The sequence below is a fragment of the Orycteropus afer genome, unplaced genomic scaffold (genome assembly GCF_000298275.1).
Source record: "Orycteropus afer afer isolate SDZICR_OR568_19922 unplaced genomic scaffold, OryAfe1.0 scaffold00099, whole genome shotgun sequence".
In the NCBI taxonomy this organism is placed as follows: Eukaryota; Metazoa; Chordata; class Mammalia; order Tubulidentata; family Orycteropodidae; genus Orycteropus; species Orycteropus afer.
In genome coordinates, this window is record NW_006921686.1 from 8,564,825 (window position 1) to 8,579,464 (window position 14,640).

At 51.7% G+C, this 14,640-nt stretch overlaps 1 protein-coding gene across 1 annotated transcript in view; it reads right to left on the reverse strand.

Annotated features, from left to right (window-relative positions):
- Positions 1–1,415: 1,415 nt before the first annotated feature.
- The window catches only part of LOC103198934 (cytochrome P450 2S1), a 14,632-nt gene continuing 1,407 nt past the window's right edge, over positions 1,416–14,640 (reverse strand). Inside the window, exons 2-8 of the mRNA XM_007943141.1 lie at positions 12,163–12,312; positions 10,164–10,324; positions 9,835–10,014; positions 8,590–8,731; positions 6,927–7,114; positions 1,768–1,909; positions 1,416–1,597 (exon numbers count right to left, since the gene is read on the reverse strand). Coding sequence (XP_007941332.1) covers positions 1,416–1,597; positions 1,768–1,909; positions 6,927–7,114; positions 8,590–8,731; positions 9,835–10,014; positions 10,164–10,324; positions 12,163–12,312 — 1,145 coding nt within the window. The remainder of the gene's footprint in view (positions 1,598–1,767; positions 1,910–6,926; positions 7,115–8,589; positions 8,732–9,834; positions 10,015–10,163; positions 10,325–12,162; positions 12,313–14,640) is intronic.

The window sequence follows — 14,640 nt, forward strand, 5'->3', positions numbered from 1 at the left end:
GGTGGGGAGGAAAAGGCTGAATGAAACAGGCCAGTGAGGTGGGGCCTGCGTTAAGTATTCAGTTCCAGATCTGGACAATTCCCAGGGCTTCCTGGCCTTGGGCTGTCTATCCCTGGCTGCACAGGCAGCCCGACCATGACCCTCCGTGGAGGAGAGCCTCTCCCAGGGCCCTGCCCCCCACCCTGCCACAGACTGAAAGCCCCGCCCAGCCCCTTCCCTCCCTCCTGGCCCGGTACTCAGCTCCACATCTGGTGCTGATGTCAACAGCCAGGGTGGGCGGGGGCCATGTTTTTTAGCTCCCGCCCAGCCTCGGGGGAGGGGGCTGGGAGGCGTGGACTCCTACCACACCCAGAGCTCTCTGTGACGACAGTCACAAACTTACTCCAGGCCCTGCCACGGGCCAGAAAAAAACCTTTTATTGCAAAACAGGGCCTTTAAGTCACAAAGGATGCCAGACCTGGCCTCCTCCTGACAATACCAGACTGTGGGTTGGGACCTGGCTCCTCCTGGGTCCGTGCAGTCCTTCCCTGGGTCTGATGGGATTCTGGAGCGCAGCAGAACCTCAGAGCTCCCATAGCTTGGGTTGGGGGGAGTGGATTAGGAGGGAAGCTTTCAACAAGGTCGCCTAAGGAGGGGCGGGGATGGGGTGTGTGTGTACCTTTGGTCTGGGCGTCCTCCTGTGCCCAAGGTTACTTGGTGCCCAGGTATGTGTGCACAACCAGCACATTGGGGATGTCCTTGGGAGATTCAAGGGGTCAAGCTACCTGAAAAAGTGTGTCCCTAGGTGAAATGTGCTGATGGCTGGGTACAGTGCTGCCTGTGAGCAGTGATGAGTTATTGTCAGGGGAGCTGTGGGGGTGTCACGTGTAAGTCTGGTGTGCGTGCACGCACGTGCCTGCTGTGTGGTTCCCAGGTTGGGGAGTATGGACAGAGGTGGTGGTGGGTGAGCGCGCCCACGTGCCTGCAGAGTGGTGGATGATGGACAGGAGTGTCTATGCAGTGACATGATCCCGGAGGGGGCTTATTGTCCTTCCCTGTGCCAGGCTCCCACAGGCGCTGGGCACTCTGCAGGTTTGATGGATGATGAGGGTGTGTGTCCAGGGCAGTTAGTTATGTGCATATGAGTTGGTGGGTCACCTGGGCACATGGTTGTGATTCCAGATGGACTAACTTTGTGTCTGTCGAGTGTAGGCCAAGTGCATGGCTGTGTGAGCCGAGTAATGTGGCCCTGCCTGCCCTGTGAACAGGCAGGCTGTGTATGTGTGCAAAAACAGCTCTAGGTGTGGGAGTAGGGCTCCCTGCTGTATGGACCGGTGGTTCTGGAGACACAACTGTGTCCAAGTCTACCATTGAAGCTGGGGGCCACCAACTCCCAAGGCTCTCTTCTTCCTCTGGTCCTCTCTAGTGGAGAGGGGTCAGCGGGACCGGACCTGCAGCTGGAAGGCTGGGGGGATGTTGGCAAATCCACTGACAGCCGGCTGTAGGCTCAGGCTGCCCGGTGGGCATGGGCTCTCCAGGGAGAAGGTCTGCAGGATGGTAGTGAAGAGGAGGAAGAGTTCTGCCCGTGCCAGGCCCTCCCCGAGGCAGACGCGCTTGCCTGGTGAAAAGATGGAGAGTGGATTGAGCCAGCCCTTCCCACACCCGAGCCCAGGGGGAAGGAATGAAGGGTGAGCCGGGGTGAGGGGAGGGGGACCCCCCGCTGGAACAGACATCCAGTCTGCCTGGACCGGCCAGTGGGCAACAGTAGGGATGGGGCCCAGCAGATACCTAAGGAGAAGGGCAGGAACGCCTCGTGCTTTTTGAACCGCCCGTTCTCGTCCAGGAAACGGCCAGGGTTGAACTCTTCTGGCTGCTCGAAGACCTCAGGGTCATGCAGGACGGAACCAAGAAGAGGGAAGACCTCAGTGCCCTGAGAGGAAAGAAGGGAAAACTATGAATGTCCCTAAGACCCCCGGGAACCTGGTTCCTGAGTATGGAGCAGAAGAGTCTGCAGTGTAAGGGATACCACTTCACAAAATCAACAGCCACACCATTTTAGAGCGATTGAGTGTGGAACGAGGGATATCATGGCTGTGTCAGATGGATTCTGGCTGAAAGCAAAGAATACCAGAAGGATGTTTATCTGAGTTTCATTGACCATGCAAAGGCATTTGACTGTGTGGATCATAACAAATTATGGATAACATTGAGAAGAATGGGAATTCCAGAACACTTAATTGTGCCCATGAGGAACCTGTACATAGACCAAGGGGCAGTTATTTAAACAGAACAAGGGGATATTGCATGACTTAACATCAGGAAAGGTATGTGTCAGGGTTGTATCTTTTCACCGTATTTATTTGATGTGCATGCTAAGCAAATAATCCGACAAGCTAGACTATATGAAGACTGTGGCATCAGGATAGGAGGAAGGCTTGTTAACTATCTTATTTGCTGTAAGTGAAGACGACTTGAGGCACTTACTGATAAAAATCAAAGACTACAGTCTGCACCTTGGATTATACCTCAACATAAAACAAAAATCCTCACAACTGGACCAATAAGCAACCTCATGATAAATGGAGAAAAGACTGAAGTTGTCAGGATTTCATTTTACTTGGATCCATAATCAACACCCATAGAAGCAACAGTCAAGAAATCAGACATGATATTGCATTGGGCAAATCTGCTGCAAAAGACCTCTTTAAAATGTTAAAGAGCAAAGACGTCACTTTGAAGACTAAGGTGCACCTGACCCAAGCCGTGGTATTTTCAGTACCCTCATATGCATGTGAGAGCTGGACAATGAATAAAGAAGACTGAAGAAGAGTTGATGCTTTTGAGTTGTTGTTTTGGTGAAGAATACTGAAAGTCCCATGGACTGCCAGAAGAATGAAATCTGTCCTGGAAGAAGTGCAGCTGGAATGCTCCTTGGAAGTGAGAATGGCCAGACTCCATTTCACCTACTTTGGTCATGTTGTCAGAAGGGACCATTCCCTGGAGAAGGATGTCATGCTTGGTAAGGTGGAGGATCAGCAAAGAAAGGGGAAGGTCCTCAACGAGATGGACTGACACAGTGGCCGCAACCATGGCATAGCCAACAATTGTGAGGCTGGCACAGGACTGGGCAGGGTTTCATTCTGTTGTACACAGGGGTGCTACGAGTTGGGATCGACTTGATGGCATCTAATATCATAACGGCCCAGCCACTTTACATATGTTACCTTACATATAACAGCTACATACTTTACAGCCACGCACCTGATTGAAACAAGCTTAAGAGGTAGGTGTTAATATTATCCCCATTGTAAAGATGGGAAAACCGAGGTCAGAGAATTTAAGCAACTTGCCCAAAGTAATAGTTTGGATAGGGCAGATTTTGGTATTTTTATGGTTTGACTTTAAACTCTGGAGTATGTGTGCCTCAGCAGTGCTGTCCTAAGCCACCTGGCTCAGAGTCTAGCTTTTTACCACTATGGTCTTTTGGGGGTGGCAAGAGTAGGGGAGTGAGGGCTGTCCCTGTCTGCATTTGGGAAGGATGAACCAAGATCATGTCCCCAGGACTGTGGTGGGAAATGGAGGGGGGTGCGTGAGAAGAGGGGGAGACGCCACTCTGCTAGGGACTCTTGCCAACAGGGGTCCACGTTGAGGAGTGGAAGAGGATTCAGAATAAGACAGGGCCATGCTAATGGTGTTAAAGAGGGGCAGATAGTGCAGTGGTTAAAGGATAGGCTCAGGGTTCAAATCTTGCCCCCCCCTCCCCTGATTGCATGCAGGGTGAGTTTGGCAAGTTTTCTACACACCCCAAGCCTCAGTCTCGTCATCTGTAAAATGGGCATGATGATGGTTCAGGATTGCTTTCAAGATTAAATAAGGGAATTGCAGTGCAGTGAATTGTTGGTGTGGCTCTTCTAGTTGTGGTGTTTATGACTCCCACCAGATGACTGGGTGGGGCTGTGCAAATGTGAGGTGCCCACCAAGGGGATTAGAGGGGTTGCATGACACTCCTGTGAGGGTTGTTGTTGTTATGTGCCATTAAGTCGACCCCTCCTTGGGTTTCCGAGGCAGTATCACTCCGGCAGTAAATTGCCCAACCATGCAAGTAAGTATACAAACCCTAATGTGGGAATTGGTCAGTGTTGCCATACCGCTAGGCTTAAAATGACTCATTCCAGAGGTGGAAAGGGGCGAGTCTCACAACCACCAAGAAAGAAGAGCCAGGAGTTGAGCACATCCTTTGGACCTGAGAGCCCTGCACTGAACCTCCTCCACCCAGGAGACAGAGAGCTAACACTTTGCTGAGACACAGTGGCAGAGAAATGGCGGCAGGAGACCTGGCGGGATGCAGGGAAGGGGTCTTCTTGGCCCACGGAGTGAGAAAGCTGAGTGCCTTCAGACAGGAGGCTTGCTGGTGAAGTGGGGTGCCTCCAAGCACTTACCAGCAGAGCTAAGAAAGCGTTGTAACACTGCCCAAGCAAGGCAGAGGCTGTGGGGTCATGGACCAGAGAGAGGGGTGCCTATGGGCACGGCTAAGAAGAGGCTGTCCTGATTGAAGTACCCTAACTCGAGTAATTTCTGATCCTGGATTGTACCCCACTAAACCTCATAATTGTCAGTATTGCTTGAGTTCTGTATGGCCATTGCAATGGACTGTTGAACACAGCACAGAAGCAGTGATGGCCATGGGAGGAATGGTTGGTATCAGACTTGGTAAAGAGATCGGAGGGCGGTGCCTCCATGGGAATCAGCCTTGGGCTGTTGATGTTGATCTTGGTCCTAACTCCTCCCTTATGAAGTCAGAGGAGGTCTGCTGCTGCCCCTACTGACATTTGTACAGTAACACTTACGTGAAGTATTTAAAAATGGTACTCAACACAGGCATGTCTGCAATTGTTACTGTCACCAGCATCAATGCGGCCTTGAATACAGGACCTCCCCAGATCCCTCTTCCCTAACAGCTGAATTGGTGTTGTATAAACAATTACTACTCCAAATGGATACTATTTGTGGTGTAGTGAATGACTTAATGTGGCCCTGCTAGCCATAGTCTTTGTGACTCTCACCAAGTGACTGGGTGGGGCTATGCAAATGAGGTGCTTGTGGCTCACCAATGGGATTGATAGCTTTGCTAATAATGTAAATAAAGTGCATGGCAACCTTATGGGGGTATGGCCATGCAAATAAAGTGTATGGAATGCTAGTGAGGGGATTGGTTTGTTTTGTTATCCCGTTAGGCTTAAAATGAGCCATGCCAGAGGTGGAAAGGGGTACCTTATGACCACGAAGAAAGAAGAGCCAGGAGTGGAGTGAGTCCATTGGACCTGTGGTCCCTGTGCTGGGACCCAGGAGACAGAGAGAACTATAACTGGAGAGACAGTGAGAAGTGGCAGCAGGGAAACTGGCAGCAGAACCAGGAGGCTGCCAGGGGATGGTGCTTCTGCCCACTGAAAGCTGAGTGCCTCTGGCCAAGAGATTTCCTGGAGGATGCGGTGCCTCCAGGCACTTGTTGGAAGAGCTAAGAGCTATCAGTCCCATTGGTGGGCCACAAGCACCTCATTTGCATAGCTCCGCCCAGTCATTTTGTGGGCGTTACAAAGACTATGGCTAGCAGGGCCATATAAAGTCATTCACTACACTGTAGATAGTACTCATTTGTAGTAGTAATTGGGCAGAGGCTGAAATGGCCCAAGAGGTCCTTTGGAGTGACCGAGGACCAGATAGAGGTCTGCCTGCTGCATGACTGAGGCTGTCTTGAACGAAGGACTGTATCCTGAGTGTTCTTGAACCTGAATTATAACCTGTTACTTCCCTAATAAACCCCAATAATCACGAGTATTGTCTGTAAGTTCTGTGTGGCCACTGCAATGAATTATTGAACCCAGCAGAGAAGTAGTGAGTGCCGTGGGAGGGAGGGTTGCTGTCAGAATTGGTAAAAAGGTTAATGCGTGGTGGTGTGTCTGACCTCCACCTCCTAGGAATCACCCCTGGGCCAGTTCATTTTGATTCTCTCTCCTCCTTGTGAAGTTAGAGGAGGTCAGACACCTCCGTCACACCATTTTTTGCACTATTACTGCCCCCAATTTAGAAAGAAGAAATAGAAGCTTAGAGAGTAAAGTGATTTACCAAGGTCCCAGTTAGAAAACAAAACTCACGGCCATCGAGTCGGATTTGACTCATAGTGACCCTTCCTTGGGTTTCCAAGGAAGTAGATTGCCCAACCTTCCTTTCAAGGAGTGGCTGGTGGGTTTGAACCACCAGCCTTCTGATTATCAGTCAAATGCCTTAGGCACCACGCCACCAAAGCTCCCAGTTAGAAAACAGCAGAGCTGAATTCTAACCATGGGTTTGATTTCACAATGAAGTTCAAGGAGAGCGCTGGCTCCCAGGGAGCTGCCTTCAGTTTCTAGAAAGACATCGCCCCCTGGTGGTCATATATCTGAGTTGCTCCCCAAATGAAGGGGCAGGGACTGAGTGTGATGGTGAGCGTGTAATATGGTTGTGAGTGCCGTTTGCACATGGCAATGTGTGTGTGTAACTGTGAGTGGGCGAGTGTGATTGAGTGCATGCGCCTGCATCAGGGGCTGCAGAGAGAGCCTCTGCTAGCCCCGGACTCTGTCCTCAGTTCTCAAATTGCTTCCTTGTCTGTCACCTCATCAGATTGTCCCGACTATCTTGGAAGGAGGTAGGATTAGGATCCTGGTTGGGCAAAACTGCGGCCCAGAGACAGTCAAAAGGCAAGAGAAATGCACGCAAAAAGTAACAGAGAGTAACACCCAGTTTGCATGTCACAGTGGAGTCTGAACACGGAGGAGAAGAGAGAGAGAGACAGACAGAGACAGACACACACACATGCACATGACAGAAAACAAAGATTCAGAAAGAGTGTGGTGGACTGAGGCAGAGACGGACAACCTGGCTGGGGCTTGGCGGCCACCCCGTACACCCACCTGGGGCAGGGTGTATCCTCGGAAGCAGGTGGTCTGCGTGAGAGCACGGGGCACACCCATGGGCACCAGTGCCAGCAGCCGCTGCACCTCATGCAGAACTGCATCTGTGTACGGGAGGCGGGCACGGTCCCCCAGGCCTGGTGTCCGGCCTGCCCCCAGCTCCCGTGTCAGCTCCTCATGCACCCGCTCTACAAACCAAAAGGAAGAGGATTTGAGGTCAGTGGTCAGCTGGGGTCCATGGTCCTCTCCTTGGAAGACCCTGTTCTAATTGGGTTTCTGGACAGCTGTTGTTGGGGCGAGCCTGGCAGGCTGGGAGGAGGAGTCCCCCAGCCCTAAGGAGCCCAGGGTCCCAAGCATCTTGTGTGCAGGCATTCACTTCCATCACCTCTTCATTCCCTCAGCAAACCTGTGACTTGTTGTTGTTGTTGTTGTTATGTGCCGTCGAGTCAGCCCTGACTCATAGCGTCCCCTCCTTGGGTTTCCAAGGCAGTATCACTACGGAAGTAGGATTGCCTAACCTTCCTTCTGAGAAGTGGCTGGTGGGTTTGAACCTCCAGCCTTCTGGCTAGCAGTCAAGTGCCTTATCCACTATGCTACCAGAGCTCCCAAACCTGTGACTAGGTGTCATTATTCATCCCTAGAGAGCTCTGGTGGTGCAGTGCCAAGGCATCTGACTGCTAACCAGAAGGTTGGTAGTTCAAACCTACCAGCCACTCCGAGGAAGGAAGACTAGGCAATCTACTTCTGCAGTGATACCGCCTCGGAAACCCAAGGAGGGGTCACTATGAGTCAGATCAACTCCACGGCAGTGAGTTTGGTTTGGGTTTATTGCCCAGATGAGGAAACTGAGAGCTGAAGTCATAGCTGACTTCATCCACGCCACCAAGGCCACCAGGTACCAGCACCAGAGCCCCATCTTCCACGTCAGCCCATCCTGCTGCTGCTCGGACGGTGTTTAAATGACTAACCAGTTCTTCAGGCCTGGGTCTCGCCCCTGCTCACTCTCACACCTGCCCTCACCATTGTGGCATCAGTTCCCACACTTGTATCCCAACCTCTTTAACCTCCAGTCCTAACCTGAGTGTCTCCTGGCCAGCTAGTGTCTCCTTTCAGATGTCCCCCAAACCCCGCATAGTCATATTGTCCCAAACTGGCCTCTGTCTCTGACAAAACCTATATATACTTCTCCTCCTTCCTGTCCCCATCCCGGGCATGCCTCCCTCCCGGGTCGTTCTCCACGATCTGACCCCCCTCGGCCACCTGAGCATCTCTCCCCACCTGGTCTCGTCCCTTCCCACAGCCTGGCCCAGCTCTGCTCTCTCCTCCTCCCTTGCAGTCACCTCCACTGGGAAGCCCAAGGGTTTTTTTCTGAAATGCAATTCTGATCCTGCCCTCCTCTACTCAAAGTCCTTCCATGGTTCCCCATGCCTCCAGATAAGACAGAAAACTTAGTACCAAGACACAAGACCCTGACTGACCTAGCCTCTACAATGGGCAGCCCCAAGTTCTTCTCGTTCCTCAGACACCCCAAATACCATGCTCATTCTCACTTCTGAGCTCTGGCCCAGGCCGCCCTGCTGTGTGAACGTTCTGTCCCTCACATTCTTTCCCTCAGCCTCCTAATTTCTGTTCCCAGGCTCTGGTGGGTGGAAAAGGCGCCTACCTTGGACCTGAGGATACTTCAGAAGCAGCAGGAGGGCATAGCTGACCGTGGCACTGACTGTCACCGTCCCAGCAAACAGCAGATAAATGACCGTCATCAGCAGGTTCTTCTCGGTGAATTCTGTGTTTGGGTCTTGTTCCTCCTGGAGAAACCAGGCAGAGGGGCTCAGGGAGGCTGGACTGTGGGGAGCAGAGGACTGGAGCAGCCAGGCTTAGGGGATGGCACAGCCAGTTAAAGCTTCGTTGGGATGTCGAAATAAATGTTTGGGAGGTTGGGAAGTGGGCTTCTGGTACTAGTTCTCTCTGGTTGAAATGTTTTTTAAAAATGAAAGATATGAGTCCATAGCGTTAAGGAAAATCTCTTTCTCTATGAACAGGGTTTATGGCCATATTTATTTGAAGGACGTGGCCCTAAATCCCGTAATTCCAAAATCTATACAATTCTAAAGTTATTTTCTTTTTCCTCCTGTTGGAGTCACCTTAATTCTATTTTTTCTCATATAATTAACCAAGTGGATTTCATTCGTGTAATTCAATATTGTATGGTTTTGTAATTACATGATTGCAATTCATATGAATGTCTGGGGTGCGTGGGAGGAGCAGGGGGTGGGGTGAGGTGGTCTGGGGATTTCTAGTGCTGGGACAAGGAGCCTAAGGATGGAGGGAGGAGAACAGGGAGAGACAGAGACCCTGACCCTCAAACACACATGAGGTGAGGGGTGAGGAGAGGCAGCAAGAACACACTGATAGAGACAGACAGAAAGACACACAGAAGAGACAGGCACACCAAGAAGCAGACAGAGAGAGCTAGAAAGCCATCTAGACATAAACATACATGCACATAAAAGAAACACGCACACACATGTAGACACAGACATACAGAGGCATGCAGAGAGAACCAGATAAACACACAGAAGAGACACACACATATATGCAGACACACATACATAGGGAGGTATGCAGAGCGAGCCAGATATAAATACACACATACATATAGGAGACACACACACACACACACGTAGACACACACAAAGTCATGCAGAGGCAGAGAGAGCCAGAGTGCAGACAGAAATAAACACACACACACACACACACACAAAGAGACATGCATGCACAGACAGACATACACAGGGAGGCATACCAACAGGCAGATGGAGGCAGACACGCAGAATCAGAGACCCGACAGAGAGCCCCAGCTACACCTGGCCAGCCAGGCCACCAGCCCCATTCAGGAGGAACCCCCAACCTGTGCGATCTTCAGCAGGAAGGCATCCACGACATCACGGGCTGGGCCCGAGGTGTCCAGGCTCCCCCGGTGCCGCTGCACCTGCTGGACGGCGAAGGCAGCCAGGGTGCCCACGTGGCTGAGGAGCTGTGTCTGGGGGCCTGGCAGGGGCTGCAGGAACCAGGAGAACATCTCGTAGGACTGTGGAGAGAAGGGCGGTTGGTTCTCATGGGGACCTGGCCCTGCATGGGCCTGAGGGGCAGGCAGCAGGGGCACTTTGAGGGCTACCTGGAAGAGGTGGGGCAGGAACTTTGGGGAAGGGGGCCAGACAGGGGGTCCCACCCACTTACCTGACCCCATGGGGAGCTTATCCCCAGCAGAGTGCCACTAGCTGCTCGGACCACGGCCTGGAACTCCTTGTCCGTATAGGGGAAGCGGAGGCCAAAGGTGAAGGAGCAGATGACGTTGGAGGTAGCCTGGGCCAGCAGCAGAGAGGGGTCAAATGGCCGTCCTGGGGGGGCGGCAAAGAGGGGCCGTGACAGAGTCTGGTAGAGGGGAGCTGACTGGGAAGTGAGAGTGAACCCACAGATACCAAGTGGGGATGAGCAAGACCAGAGATAGGCATTGGAGAGAGACAGAGACAGACAGGGAGAAAGACAGGCAAGGACAGAAACAGAAAGGGAGAGGGGAGAATAAAAGGGGGAGGGCAGAGAGACAGACAGACAGGGAGAAACAGGCAGAGAGTCAAGAAGACAGAGTGTGTTCTGTGGAAATCTCAGAATGAAATCAAACATCCCTTTTCCTGACACCAACTTTGAGGACAGGGCATATCCTCACTTTTTACTTCTCTGTTCAGTTCTGAAAGGAGCTCTGGTGGCACAGTGCCTAAAGCATTTGACTGCTTATTGGTAGGTTGGAGGTTCAAACCCACCCACCACTCCGCAGAAGGCAGACGGGGCAATCTACTTCTGTAAAGATTTGCCTCGGAAACCCAGTGGGGGTCGCCACGAGACGGAATCGACTTGATGGCAGTGGGTTTGGTTCTTCTTGGCTTAGTTCTGGCATCAGCCACCCAGACAGCCCTTCTTGGTCTGATTAGAACCACCTGGAGCTAGGTCAGACCTCCCAAGTGCAAGTTTGGGAGTCCCCTGGCCACAGATTCAAGGAGCCCTGGTAATGTAGTGCCTACGGCATTTGACTGCTAACCAGAAGGTTGGTAGTTCAAACCCACCAGCCGCTCCAAGGAAGGAAGATGGGGCAATCTACTTCTGTAAAGATTTACCACCTCGGAAACCAGTGGGGGTCACTATGAGTTGGCATTGATTCAATGGCAGTGAGTTTGGTTTTTCATTTTTGGCCACAGATTCAGGGTTTCCTTCTACCCCTTCAGGAGGCCACCTGTGAACCTGGAAGTTTCCCTTGAGCTCCCTAACCTCTGACCTGCTAGCTCCTACCACTCCTCTGGATTTGATATTCAGCTGAACAACTCACAAAAAGTCCTCCAGTACTTATGAGGACCACTTTATTATAGCAAAATGGAAATGAACAGAGATACGTATAGGACAAGGTCTGGGAGGATGCCCAGTGGAGATTTTCCATGTCCCAAAGGATGTACTATCCTCTCATGTGCATGGATGTCTTTCACCAACCAGGAAGCTCAAGTTGCTTCCATGTCCAGAGCCTTCATTGGCTTCACTGATTGAATCAAGCTCCCCAGTCTCTCTGAGGCCAGCAAGTGCTATCAGGCTACACAGGGTCTTTGTGGCCTCAAACGCCCCTTCTCATTAGCACAAATCCTCAAGTGTTGTTTAAATAACAGAGGTACCTCGATTACTTAGAAAATTCCAAGGGTTTAGAGTTATCTCTCAGGGAACAAAGGCAAAGAGCTGAAGTTAAGCTCTTTATTTCCAACAGACAGGCAGAAAGAGACAAAGATAGGCAGAGAGAGCAAAGAGACAGACAGACAGACAGGAAGAGTGGGTTGACAGTATCCGAAACCAGGCTGCCACGTTGTTCTGACTCATACCGTCCCTATAGGACATAATTGAACTGCCCCATGGGGTTTCCAAGACTGTAAATCTTTACGGAAGAGGACTGTCACATCTTTCTCTCATGGAATGGCTGGTGTGTTCAAATGGGTGGGTTAGCAGTCAGGTGCTTTAACCACTGTACCACCGGAGCTCCTCTGATAGTACCAGGGACACAGAAGAAGATACCCAGGTAGAGACCCTCAGAGACCCAGCAGGAGAGAGATGGAGGGTGGAGGAAGAGTTGGAGGTGAACAGAACTCCCAGCCTGGTGCTAGAGTCCAAGGCACCCCCTCCCGCTCATGCCAGGGCCTGGGCTGACCTTCCATTTCCTGGAATGCCTCCACCAGACACTGGGCCTCGGCCTGGATCAGTTTCTCGCCTTCTCGCTTCCCCATGCCCAGATCACGCAGAGCAAGCACGGTGAGTTTCCTTAGCTGCTTCCACCGCTCCCCGTTGGAGAAGAAAACCCCTGTGCAGAAAACTAGGCTCAAGGAAGGTCTGGTGTCCCCCAACTCCCATTTCCATACATCCCTCTTCTGCCTCCCAGTGAGGAGCACCCCGTGAGGGACTCTTCATGCCTGGTGCTCAGGGTGCATACCAAGTCCAGCACAGGGACAAACATGCAGTAGGTGTCCAATAAATGCAGAACCCAAACCTGGTATCTTCCTCCTCTATGGGTTGGAGGGTGACATTCTCCTGAAAAGTCAGTAACTGGGGATGGTCCAAGCTCCTGCTTTGTGATTAACCAGGGAGATCTCTTCCTTCCATCCATTTTACTTTCTTATGGTGGCATAGTACCTAAGGCATCTGACTGCTAACCAGAAGGCTGGTGGTTCAAACCCACTAGCCACTCCTTGGAAGGAAACCTGGGGATTCTACTTCTGTAGAGACACCACCTCAGAAACCCAAGGAGGGGTTGCTATGAGTTGGCATCAACTTGACATCAGTGAATTTTTTTTTTTTTAAATCATCTCCCAAGGAATCCTGGTAGCGCAATGGTTACGTGCATGGCTGCCGACAGAAAGGCCACTGGTTTGAACCCACCAGCCACTCCGTGGGTGAAAACACTTGGTGACCTGCTCCCATAGATTTCAGCCTAGGAAACCCTATGAGACAGTTCTACTCTGTCCTATAGTGTTGCTTGGCTTTGCATTACAATCCACACACACGACCACCATCTTCCCATGAGTCTCTAGGTAGTGCAAATAGTGCTAGACTAGTAACTGAGAAGTTGGTGGTTCAAACCCAACCAGAGGTGCCTTGGAAGACAGCCCTGGCAATCTGCTTCTAGAAAGGTCACGACCTTGAAAACCCTTTGGGGCAGCTCTACTCTGAATGCACAGGGTCTCCATGAGTTGGAACTGACTTCATGGCAAGTAACGGCCACCACCCTCCCTCCTTCCCTTTTACCCACCCATCCCGACGTTTATGGAGCATCTACCATGCCCCAGGCCCCTTGCAGGCAGCTAGAGTCACAGTGGAGTTTCAACAGAGGAAGAGAAAAGGAACTGCACTGTGTTCCTTTATCCAAAGACTTGCTCTGGACAGACCTGGTTGCCTCTGAGTTCCCATCCGTAGAATGCCCACCTGTAGCGGCCTCCTGGTGTCGCCTGCCTTTGCCTCTCTGTGTTCCAGATTGACCTCAGTGGTTCTCCCAAGCCAGCTCCTCCTCATTGTCCCTGTTCGAGCCCACCTTCCTGCAGTGGTTGTGTGTCAACTCGGCTGGGCCTGGTGTTGGGTGGCTGGGCAGCTGGATATAGTTACTCCCCATGATGAGACTGGTAATCATCTCTGTGGGGGAATCTATTGGAGGAGCTGAGTAGCTGCCTTAGGGATGTGATCTGCTTCTAGTATCAAGCAGCAGCTTTGAGGAAGGTGGGAGCTCTGGTGGCGTAGTGCCAAAGGCATTTCACTGCTAAACAGAAGGCTGGCGGTTCAAACCCACCAACCACTCCTCGGAAGGAAGGTTGGGCAATCCACTTCCACAGTGATACTGCCTCAGAAACCGAAGGAGGGGTTGCTATGAGTTGGATCTGACTTGATGACAATGAGTTTGGTTTTTTGGTTGAGGAGGGTCAGCAGCTTTTTGGCACACTTGGACCCTGCATGTAGCCGAATCTTCATTCAGCAGCCTGCCATGTTTCTAGCCAATCTTGGGACTGTCTCTGAACTTGAACTAGTGGCCTGCCATGTTGTTTGGTAATATTGGGACTGTACCATTTTACTTGTTGACCTTGAGTTTGTCAGCCTCAGCAGCTGCCTGAGTTAAGAAAAGCCTCCAGCTTCAGGGGGCCGGGAGCAAGAGGCAGAGCTGAAGCCCAAGGTCGAGGAGGCTTCACCCAGCCCCGAGAGTCTGGAACTTTGAACTCAGACTTCTAGCCTCCCAAACTGTAAGAGAATAAACTCGTGTGTGTTAAAGCCATCCACCTGTGGTATTTCTGTTAGAGTGGCACGAAGTATCCAAAACACCTCTGTCCCTGGCCGGAGCCCTGGTCTCACCCTGGTCACCTCTCCTGGCAGCCCTTTTCTCACCATCTTCTCCTCTCCGACTGCCCCAGCCCTGTCCTCCCCCTGGGCTCCTGGCCTTCACAAAACTGCCAGAGGATCTTTCTAATCTGATCACAGCCTTTCCAGCTTAAAATCTATGGCTCCCAGGAAAACAAAAAGCCTAAACACTCTGCCTGGCCTCCCCCATCTGGCGTGACTCACGGACCCTGCAGGATCCTTTGACTTCTCCAGCCTTATTACTCATCCTGCTGCGAGCTGGTGACCTTCTCTCACTTCCTCAAAGGTGCCA